At 38.4% G+C, this 11,810-nt stretch overlaps 1 protein-coding gene across 1 annotated transcript; it reads right to left on the bottom strand.

Moving 5' to 3' along the window:
- Positions 1 to 8,142: 8,142 nt before the first annotated feature.
- Positions 8,143 to 11,492, bottom strand: LOC118818211 (extracellular calcium-sensing receptor-like). Its single transcript, XM_036585408.1, has 5 exons — positions 11,192 to 11,492; positions 9,851 to 10,627; positions 9,414 to 9,638; positions 9,187 to 9,310; positions 8,143 to 9,056 (listed from the first exon to the last, which is right to left on the bottom strand). The coding sequence occupies exons 1-5, from the start codon at positions 11,489 to 11,491 to the stop codon at positions 8,143 to 8,145; spliced, it is 2,340 nt and encodes a 779-aa protein (XP_036441301.1). The 5' UTR covers position 11,492.
- Between the last annotated feature and the right edge of the window lie 318 nt (positions 11,493 to 11,810).

Here is an 11,810-nt window from a genome sequence, read left to right as displayed (position 1 = left end):
AAAAAAGAAACGAAAAAACAATTGTAATTTATTTTTTCTTGTAAATAAATGTGATAGATAAAAATATGTTGTGAGATGAGGACAACAAAACACTTAAACATTTCTGATTTATAATGGTTTGCACACTATTAAAATAAAGGGGCCAAAGAATAAGTTGTTTGTTTGCCTCCCTAAAAAATATGTTTGAAAAAGAGATTTATGAGTGTGCATGTAATATTAAGATTGCCTACTAATTAGTCACAATCTCACATCATATTTATGAAAATGGTATTCCCAAAAAAACAATATATAAATATATATATTTATTTATTTATTTATTTTTTTATATATGGCATTTCTTGAAACCCATTTATTTTAAACAGTGGACTTTTCTCTTTTTACCGATGTCAAATATTTATTTGCCTGCCAGGATGCATTTACGTTATTTTGTTGTATATTAAATGTGCTGTATGTATAATGGAGTGCATTCCAGGGGTAAATAACATACAGATGTGCAGCACTCGTCTGGCTTTTCTCTCTCACTAATAAAAAGCATACTGGTCCAGTCTAAAGACTGTGTGGTGACTAAACCTATATCTGCCTTAGACTTCACCATCACCCCAAGATATTGAAAATTTGTCTTAAAATTAATGTACGAAACCTCTCAAAGGGCCAAATGTACAATTATTGTTAAACATTTTAAAGTATCGGGGTGGAAAATTGATGTTATTTATTGTAAATACATGGGAAACTACCATAGATATACCTGGAATTATTATATAGGCCATTTTGAGTGAGTAGAAGCTCTATTTCTAGCATAGCATTGTGTAGTGTTTCAGCATTATTGAGCATTTATTTGAATAAACTGTTAGCATTGATGATGTTCATGTACTTTATATAGAAAGAAAATAATATTTTTGTGTTAACCAGTATGGGTACCCATTTCTTCTCCGCAATTTGGACGGGGCCAATTCCCTTCCAATATTGTTCTCTCCCATATCATACATGCTGCTGTCAACTTCTATTGCTTATTTTTGAAAGCAACATAAGACAGTTCAACATATTAGATAAGAATGATAATTTCCAATTAAATTACATTAGCAAACAGATGCTGTGTAGAATTGTTAGACAGCCTCTGTGCTAGAAAAGCTAAAATAAAACACAAAACTGCCAGAAATCCTATATAACCCAGCACAGCCCAGAAACCTATAGCTGAACCTAATCCACATTCCAGTATTATCCTTTCCTTTTGGTGCACTACATTTTAAAGGGAGCGGAGGTGATGTTTACAACCAAAGCACACAAATAAGGACCTGTATGAGAGTGAAGGTGAGAACACTGAGTCTCTGCTGTGGAGGCCCAAACCATTTCATGGCATTACTGCCTGGAAGTGTAGCTCTGAAGGCCATTAACACCGCTGTTATTTTCCCCAGAACACAGGAGATGCAGAGGACGAAGGTGATTCCAAATGCTGTGTGACGCAACATACAGGACCACTCAGAGGGCCGACCAAAGTGAGTGAACAGAAGAAACACAGAGTCAGTGAGAAGAGCAGCAGGAAGCTCAGCTCTGAGTTGTTGGCTCAGATGACTGAATACAGCTATGAAGGCCACAGCAATGGAGGACACTGTCAGGATGATGTTCAGAGTGTCGTCCCAAGACAGGAACTCCACAGGCTTGGGGAGGCAGCTGTCTTGCTGGGTGTTGGGCCAGAAGTGAGGAGGACAGCGTACATAATCTAATAGATTAAAAAAGATTTTAGAAAAGTCTATTCAGAACCTTCAATGTGACAGAAAGACAATCAATCAATCAATCAATCAATCAATAAATAAATAAATAAATAAGTGACTTTCCACAACATAATTGCCCACTGTATTGTGAAACACAACATGTCTTGTTACTAATCTCTCCTTTTTTTATGGTTTACAGTTGTAGCAGCAGACTGGTTTTCCTTTCTGCACAGCCTTCCTGATCCCTGGAGGACAGCTCTCACTGTAGGCACTGGTACCTGAAAGACGTTAGAAGAATGCAAATCCATCATAGTATGTAAAATATTTCCAAGAGTCATAGTGTAATTTGCAGATTACAGTCTTTCTTTTTCTAGTAAAAGAGTACTTGAAGTGTTGTAGTGTACTTCGGTCTGTCCCCCAAGCCAGTTTATACCTTTCTCACCCTGATGTCCTCTTGGTTTGGATCAGTTTGGCAGCTAACTCTGATGAAATCTTTTGAGCCCTCTTTCTTAACCTGCCAGTTTACGAGGTCATAAATGACTACTGTAACACGGCAGAACTGACCAGACGGATAGAATTGAAAAAAGAGGCTTTACTGGTTAAAGCGTTGTCCAAACTTCTTGTTAGGAAACAGGCATGGGTCAGATCCAAAACAAAACCAAAATTTCAATAAAGCATTGGCTTAACCTCCTCATGGATCACTGCAACCTGGAAAGACTCACACCAGGAAACCTGGTCACAATTTTTACAATATATTGAGAGCTGATTTCTCTCTCCAAATTCATCAGGGGAAGGTTAAACCCCTACATAGGATTTGATAACTACCCACATTATAATTACATAAAAAGGGGGGGCGGCATTACTGCCTTGTTTATTGTTTTGTTAAGTGTTTGTGTTTGTCTATCCTGTATGTCCAGTTTGTCACTATTATTATTATTATTATTATTATTATTATTATTATTATTATTATTATTATTATTATCTCACCCTTTCTCTTTACTTCTTCTGTTTTGTCTCTGTTATTTCTGTTCTTTGTTTCACTCAAAGCAGGGGGTGGGTGAGAGGGTGAGGGGGTGGTGTTTAGAGGGGTGTTGGGTGGTTGTGCCACATCAACTTACTGTCACTTCACCATCACTTATATCAGCAGCCCTCACTTCACCATCACTTCACTGCCACTTTACCGCTACTTTTATTAGCGACCGTCACTTCACCTCCACTTTTATTAGCGATCGTCACTTCACCATCACTTCACCGCCACTTTTATTAGCGATCGTCATTTCACTGCCACTTCTATTAGTGACCGTCACTTCACCATCACTTCACTGCCACTTTTATTAGCGACCATCACTTCACTGCCACTTTACTGCCACTTTTATCAGTGACGTCACTTCACCATCTCTTCACTGCCACTTTTATTAGCGACCACCACTTTACCATCACTTCACTGCCACTTTTATTAGTGACCGTCACTTCACCACCACTAGACCATCACTTCACTGCCACTTTACTGCCACTTTTATTAGTGACCGTCACTTCACCATCACTTCACTGCCACTTTACAGCCACTTTTATTAGTGACCGTCACTTCACCATCACTTCACCTCGACTTTTATTAGCAGTCATCACTTCACTGCCACTTTACTGCCACTTTTATTAGTGACCGTCACTTCACCATCACTTCACTGCCACTTTACTGCCACGTTTATTAGCGACCACCACTTCACTGCCACTTTACAGCCACTTTTATTAGTGACCGTCACTTCACCATCACTTCACCTCGACTTTTATTAGCGGTCATCACTTCACTGCCACTTTAGTGCCACTTTTATTAGCCACCATCACTTCACCATCATTTCATCGTCACGTTTATTAGCGACCATCACTTCACATTCATTGTGTTATGAATATTGCATCTTCTAGAGGCTTGCAGTTCAATTAATATTCCGAATTTATTTATTTTTTTTTGCTTTTCTTTTTTTTTTCTCTTTCTTTCTTTGCCTTTTTTCTGTAATATGTTGGCAACGCTTTGCATTAAGGTAAACTGTTACTACATTAGTTAACAATAATAAACTATGACTTACAACATTAAGACATACACATTGTTTACAAAATAGTTAACACTTTCATATTAAATGTTTGTTAGTGTCAATTAAATAATAAACACTTGAATTAAATAACGTTTATTCCATCTATGACTGAATTGTTTTACTTATTTAAATGTTTTTTTTTTCATTTTTCACCCTTTTACAGTTGTCTATACTGAATATTTACTATTTAATTTAATATTTAATTTTCCTTAAAAAAATATAATAAAACTTTTTATGCAAACTCAAAGTTTCTTTATAATATCTATTCACTTATCCTAAAGTATTTTTCATGCCTTTACATTTCTCACTTCATTCTCACTGAAGAAGGACCATGTGATAATTCTGATTTTGGTTTCCCTACACCAATCTACTTAACTTCTCAAGTGGCAGAGCAGTTCTGTAAACAAGACGGTGCAAATGCACCTAAAAAAGGAGAAGCACCTCAAAAAATAAAAATAGTATAGCACTGGATAATTCATTGATGAATCACGTTACATAATGGAAAGAGGGGAAAAAAAAAGTTTTATTTTTTTTAGATTTCCTTCCATTGACTGAACTATCGACACAGGACAAAGTACATTTAAACTGCTAAATCGCTAAACACTCTGTACAAAATCAAAATCACATAGCTAACATATGCTACAGAGCATTTTAGTTAAGCTAGATAAATTAATCTATGGCGGGTTATTTAGACATTTTTAGTCTACAATGCTTGTGTGATGTAACTTAATAAGGAATGTAGCGGGTTCCTTATCTCCTAGCGCCCCAAATGTACATCCCACTGCAAGTTCTTTTAGATGGCTCATGTAGGTTCTCAATTTAGCTATGGCACCATATGACACCATAAAACATGCCTCCAGGTGAAGTGGTTAATAAATGTGCCATGTGCAGTGCCAGGTGCTAATAACACTGCTGGGGAAGTAGTGGTGAAGTGACGATGCCGGTCGCTGATAAAACTGAGGTGAAGTGGAGGTGCAGCGGCGGTCACTGTTCAAAATAACAGTAATAATGAAAATGTTCTGTACCAGGGACGTGGTGCAGGTCCCCCAGCCCCATGGAAGAATAAAGGGGGCCCAGCTTACACTATCCACCACCTCTTGAATGTCTGGTGGGTCCCGAGTGGTACCCAGCATCTTGTGGACTGGAAGGGCTATGGCCATGAGGAATGCTCCTAGCTCCCCATACAGTGTATTTTGGACCCTGAGCTTATCTGAGCTTTCAGACATGACTGTGCTGCTGGGTGAGGAACATCAGGTGCCACTCCTCGGGAGATCTGGTAAGGAACAGAAATAGAACAGGGCCACTTCCAACCACTGAGGGAGACGCAGTGTGACTCCCCAATCAAGCTCATTGCCCTACATCTGGACGTAGGGCTACTTAAGGCCTGTTTCAGAGTTCTGGGAAAAAGACTGGCCATAAATTTTGGGTAGAAGCTCTAGAGCGTTTCTCACAAGTTTTTCTTCTTTGTCACTTCCTGAGCCTGTCCTCTTTCTTGAGTTGTGTCTTTCTTCTTCCAAAAAAAAAGCTAAAGAAAAGGAAAAGGAAACTCCTGAGCATTTTTCTGTTGATCATTTTCCTTCTGAAAATCTCTCTGTTTTTTGAAGACTCTGTTGCAGCATTTCTTTTGTTTGGCCTTTGCTTTCCACTTTGTATTATTTCTTGCCTTTTTTCTCTCTCTTTGTTAAAAAAACCCTCAATGTGGGTTCAATCCTTTACGGTGGTATCCTTGTTTGTTTCAGTTCCTTTCCTGTTTCTCAAGTTGCTCTGCATTTGGATCCAACTTCTTTCAGCTCACTCAGAAACACTGGTCCTCTAACCCAAGGGCCTCAGTTCAAGTCCCCTGAACACTTAGGTTTTTGGGATTAAAGTTAGAGTTAGGTCAAGCTTGGCAAATTTAGTAAATAATTGGGAGAATGTAAGTCAAATGCAGGATGTATAAAGCATTTACATTGGGCTATTCAAATAGTAGTTGTTCTAGGCACCCCCCCTCCACCACCCATTCCACATACTTTTTAGGAGATGCATGAAGCTACGTCTTTTGCAACTGCTTGTAATGCAACATCCTTGGACAGTTTAACACAGTTGGAGGAGAACACTAACAAGATCAGGGAAAGTGTTCACAGTTCACTGACTGTACATTTCTGGATCTCACTGAACAGATAGGTAAGGCCTTTTCCTGTTCAAGTATAACAATGCCCAAGTAGACAACATTAGGTACATGAAGAATTTGACTGACCTGCATATAGCTCTGACTACAACTGCATCAAACATCTTAGTAATTAATTGGAACTCTGAACCAAGCCTTTTTTAGCGAACATATGCCTAACCTCACTAATACTTTTGCTACTGAAAAATAAGCAAATACCTGCAGCAGTGTTCTACAAATCTAGAGGAAAGCCTTTCCAGAATAAGAAGTGGCTGTCATAGCAGAAAGGAGGGGGTCGATGTCATATAAATGCCAAAAGATTTTGAAGGAGATGTTCAAATTGCAGATATGAATGTCATGTTATGGTGTACCAAGTTTTTTCACCCTGCAAAAGACACGTAAAGCCGCATTTGTTCTTACTGCAGCCAGTGCAAGATCACTGGACATTTCGGCACACTTGAGGAAAACGCAAACTGCCTATACTGTTACATCAACTAACAGATACTGCACAGAATATCATCGTGCTGAGTGATGAGGAGAGACGGGGTCATCCTACCCACCAAGTCTTTATTAGATGGAGTCTTCCATTACTTGTATAATATTGTAATGTAATAAGCAATTCATTCTTAAAACAATGATAAGGATTTTGTTTTTATATAGACGTATTATCTAAAAGTGCTGAAAGATCATTTTATGAATAATTTCTGATTTATTTGGCATTTTACATTATTATTCATTATTAATTAATCGATACATGTGAAAAATGTACTTATACATAATTACACATTAAAACACAAAGTACAGTTTAATTAAAATGATACATTGAGGAAGCTGCTGTGTACATTTAAACCTGATCATAAATCAACACATTTTATATAAGGTGCTAAGCCATAATTCTACTGCACAATTTTTTTGAGAGTCTCAACAAGCCTTGGATGGTTCTTTACCCATAATGTGTTTCTTTTTATTCTGCTCTGGCCTAAATATGATTATAAAATGACTGTGAGCAAAAAAACAATTAATCAAACCAAAGCTTGAGGCCAGAAAAGGAACTTGGCATCATTAAAGTTATCAGACAGCTTACATGCCAGAAAAGCCAAAACACAACAGAAGAAATTTTTGCACACAAAATAAAGAGGCTGCAAAAAGATGAGAAAAAAAAAATCTTGTTTGGTTCCCTGAAAAATAATGTTTGAAAAGGAGGTTTGGGAGTGTGAATGAAAAATTATGGTTGTCTAGGGGTTCTTTTTTACATTAACTTTTACATTATCTGCAGGTTTTTTCAACTTTAAAAAGATTCTTCATAAATACACATCTTTTTAATAAAAATGGTTCTCTAATTAAAAATCCATTGTGGATTTAGTCAAAATTATTTGTAAGGGTGGACTTTACTCTTTTTATATATGTCATATATTTATTTGCCTGTCAGGAAAGCGATGTGAGTTGATTTTTTACCTAATGAATGTGTTGCATATTTAATAGAGTGCATTCAAGAGTTGAAGTAACAGACAAGTGTGCAGCATTCTTCTGACTTCTCTCTCACTGACAAAGACCACCCGGTCCAGTATATGGATTATGCTGTCTCTGAACATACCTCTGCCTTAGGGTTCACCATCTCCCCTGAGATACTGAACAATGTTTATTTATGTAATGGATACCCGTAAGTGGTTCCCTTCTGAGTGGTTCTTCTGACTTCCACTTCTTTTATAATGGCCTCTAACTTAATGTCATTTGACAGTTCAACGCACTCAGTGAGAAGAATTGGTTGAGTGACAATTTTGTTACTTCATCTAAGAGATGCTGCAAAGAATGCCATCTAGCTGGGTGGGCAGAGAGGGAGGGTAATCCTGCCTGCCATTAAATAACAGCCTGCCATTACTTATTTAATAATGAATGTAATAAGCAATGCATTCTTAAAGTTATCATAAAGAAGTATTATCTAGTAATGCTAAAATGCACTTAAATGAACAGTTAAGTTTCATTTGGCATTGGACATTATTATCTATTATCAGTTAAGTGTTGCATGTAAATAAGTGTACTCATCCATATTCACACATTACAACATAAAATTTAATCTTCATTAAAAAAGAAGTTTCAATTGTTTAATTAAAAAAGATGTATTACTGAAGACACTAAGTATGTGCAAACATAATCATATATCAGCCCATTTAGTGCTATATGAATAATTTGTGTGAGTATTTCAAATAGACTTGGTGGGTTCTTTACCCATAAGGTGTTTCTTGGTATTCTGTTCTGGTCTAAACATGATTATGAAACACTTGGGAGCAAAAATAGAAATAGTCAAACCAAAACTTGAGGCCAGAATAGCAAATATCTCTACAGCTACAGTGAACTTTCCAGGAGAGCTGACATAAGCTGGGATAAAAGTAACCCAGACTGCACAGAATATGAGCATGCTGAATGTGATGAACTTGGCTTCATTAAAGTTATCAGGCAGCTTCCGTGCTAGAAAAGCCAAAATGAAACATAAAAGTGCCAGAAATCCTATATAACCCAGCACAGCCCAGAAACCTATAGCTGAACCTAATTCACATTCTAAAATAATCCTTTCCTTGTAGTGCTTTAGATTTTTAAAAGGAAAAGGGGGTGAAATTGTTAACCAAAGAACACAAATTAGGACCTGTATGAGAGTGAAAGCAAGAACACTGAGTCTCTGCTGTGGAGGCCCAAACCATTTCATGGCATTACTGCCTGGAAGTGTAGCTCTGAAGGCCATTAACACCACTATTGTTTTCCCCAGAACACAGGAGATGCAGAGGACGAAGGTGATCCCAAACGCTGTGTGGCGCAGCATGCAGGACCACTCAGAGGGCTGACCAATGAAGGTAAGTGAACAGAGGAAACACAGGGTCAGTGAGAAGAGCAGCAGGAAGCTCAGCTCTGAGTTGTTGGCTCTGACGATTGGAGAAGTTCTGTGTTTGTAGAAAACAGCAGCCACACATACAGCTATGAAGGCCCCAGTGATGGAGAATGCTGTCAGGATGATGCTCAGAGTGTCGTCCCAGGACAGAAACTCCACAGGCTTGGGGAGGCATCTGTTTTGCTGGGCATTGGGCCAGAATTCAGGAGGACATTGTGCCCAGTTCAAAGAGTCTAAAAGATTAGAAAAGAATATTCTGAATCTTAAATTAGATTAGATTAGAACAAAAAGAGAAAGAAAAAAAACAAACAAATAAATTCTGGCTGTCCTCAACAAAAATGCCCACTATGTGTAATACACAACCTGTCTTGTTGCTGATCTCTCCTTCTGCACATGGTATACAGTCATAGCAGCAGACTGGCTTTCCTTTCTGCACAGACTTCCTGGTCCCTGGAGGACAGCTCTCACTGCACACAGACACTGGAACCTGAAAGAAATTAGACAAATGCAAATGACAAGCCAAAATGTTATACACAGATTGCTCTTTTTCTTGCTCTTGTAAAAGAGTACTTTTAAGTGTTGTCATGTACCTCACTCTGTCCACCCAGCCAAATGATAGCTCTGCTCATACTGAACTCTTGTCCTCTTGGTTTGGCTGAATCATAACGGCCGACTGTGATAAAATCTATTAAGCCATCTTTCTTTACCTGCCAGTTTATGAGCTCATAGATAGCTACAGGATCACCACTGGGGTCAAAAGAGACTTCAAAAGCATTCTTTGTAGTGAAGTTCACTTTTTTGAGCTGGTTGAGTATCTGTAGTGGCATAATTTAAAAGACTGTAAATCGAACTGTAAAATAAAGTTAAAATAAATAAAAAAACAGTATTAATGAACATGCATTCAGTATGCTAACTACTTTATTCATATACTAGATAGAGACGTGTTAATATACCTTATTCAAAAGTTTCGGTCTAATTTTAAAGATAAGGCAAACTAGGCGATGCTTTTAAATGAATCATTTTTTACCTGCAATGGTGTGAATTTAGCGCTCTTGTCACACTGCGTGTCCTTACAAATAACACCGTGGATGGCATGCGCTATGGCATACGTAGCTTTGTACACCATGTTAGTGAGGCGCAGCTGCGACGTGTCTGTGTATGCGTTTTGCAGCGCGCGGATATCCTCGCTGCCGTCACATTCCCGCGCGCCCTCTGAGGAGCCTTTTAGGCTACAGCTGAACGAGCTCTCCCAAAACTCCGTTAGCAGAGGCGTTTTCAATACTTGTTCTGGAGAGAGATCCAGAAGAAACTCACGAAGACCTGGAATCACTGAGCGGGGGATCCCAAAACCTATCGCCCCAGCGCACATGTTATATTTTATAAATCCTGGATGGGTGATCCACGTTTCAGTGCCTATCCACTGAAGGGGAGGCGGCGGCTGTCTTACCAGTTCATCCAGCAAAAACCTCATGTCGCCTGAAGCAACAAACGCTACTATTACCCGGGCTGTTGATCTGCGGATGACGTTTGCCACTCTCTCCAGTTTACTGCGCGGTTGTGTTCTGTAGTAGGACTCGGAGTACTCCACACAGATGCCCTCCTCCTGCGCAGCCTTTAGAAACGCCGCCATTCCATTATTTCCATAGTCTGAGTCGCTGCGCACTGCCCCAATCCATGTCCAGCCAAAATGTTTGACTAATTTTGCTAGTGCGGCTGCTTGGTGGTGGTCACTTGGTATGGTCCTGAAGAAGGTAGGATACTCACGCTTGTCGCTCAGACATGCGCAGGTTGCGTAGTGACTCACCTGTTATTTAGTGAGTAGAAGAAGAAAGAAGCGTTGGTGAAAAACTTACGTTTTTGTGCTTATTTACTATACTTAAGTATAATTTTTCTTTAAGTTGCAGTTTTACTAAACTACTTTCAAAGTGCTCATTATACATTGCAAAATTACTTTTGTACTTTTTTTTCTCTTTGTTATTCATCTTCAAACATTCAACTAATTAATGTCAACGTAAACTATGACTGCTTACAGCCACGCACATTTGTCTTTGACGATTATCAAAAAAAAAGTATACATATATATATATATATATATATATATATATATATATATATATATATATATATATATACTCTTATACTCTTAAATTAATCTAGAATGTTTTACATACTTGAGTAGGTTTTAATGTAAATACATTTTTTTTGTCGAATTTCTTGAACTGCAACAGCACCCGAACTTTCAGTAGTAGTTTTTAAAATACTTTTCCCACCTCTGCACATTACACGTACAAAAAATTAACATATATATAACAATTAAAATGGATGGATTTTTGTTCTGTGACACAAAGCTTTAGCCTACAAAATTCACCTGTGGAATTCCAAAGAGACCCAACAGTCTGGCCATGCTAATTGAAGGTGTGGAGCCAGATTCCCCTATGATAGCAGGTACGGCAGCCGACGCGGATTTTGAACAAGAATCAGTATCATTGAAAACAGGGTCCACACCGTTCGCTAATTGAAATGCAAGTTTGATTGCCATGGGTACGGAAGCGCACGAGTCGTGGATCTGGTATCCTAACGTGATTCCCGGCAAGAGATCTGTTCTGTTGTTGATCTCGTGAACGGTGAACTCCATGGCACGGGCGACGCGCAGCTCCCTGAAATCCATACTGTTCAGAGACATTAAAGCAGACACAATTATAAAAAGTATTTCATATCTGATGTATATTGATTTTTTTCCAGATTTCATCAACGCAAACAATAAATATATGCCTGTAAAACTTGAATAAGCAGTGAAATGTATTATCATTTCTCCCTCCACTCAAACAGAAACAGACCTCCCAGAGCACTGTGGCTGCGGTGGCTGTCTGGTGTAGGTGTTCTGCTCTGATCTTATATAACTATGAACAGAGAAAACACCCCCAATCACAAAGTCTCCATTCATAGAAAGATCAGATAACTGAGACTGAGCCCACAGCCTGCAGCTG

This window comes from Colossoma macropomum, unplaced genomic scaffold, assembly GCF_904425465.1.
Source record: "Colossoma macropomum unplaced genomic scaffold, Colossoma_macropomum, whole genome shotgun sequence".
NCBI lineage: Eukaryota > Metazoa > Chordata > Actinopteri > Characiformes > Serrasalmidae > Colossoma > Colossoma macropomum.
This window is presented reverse-complemented; position numbering and strand designations above follow the sequence as displayed.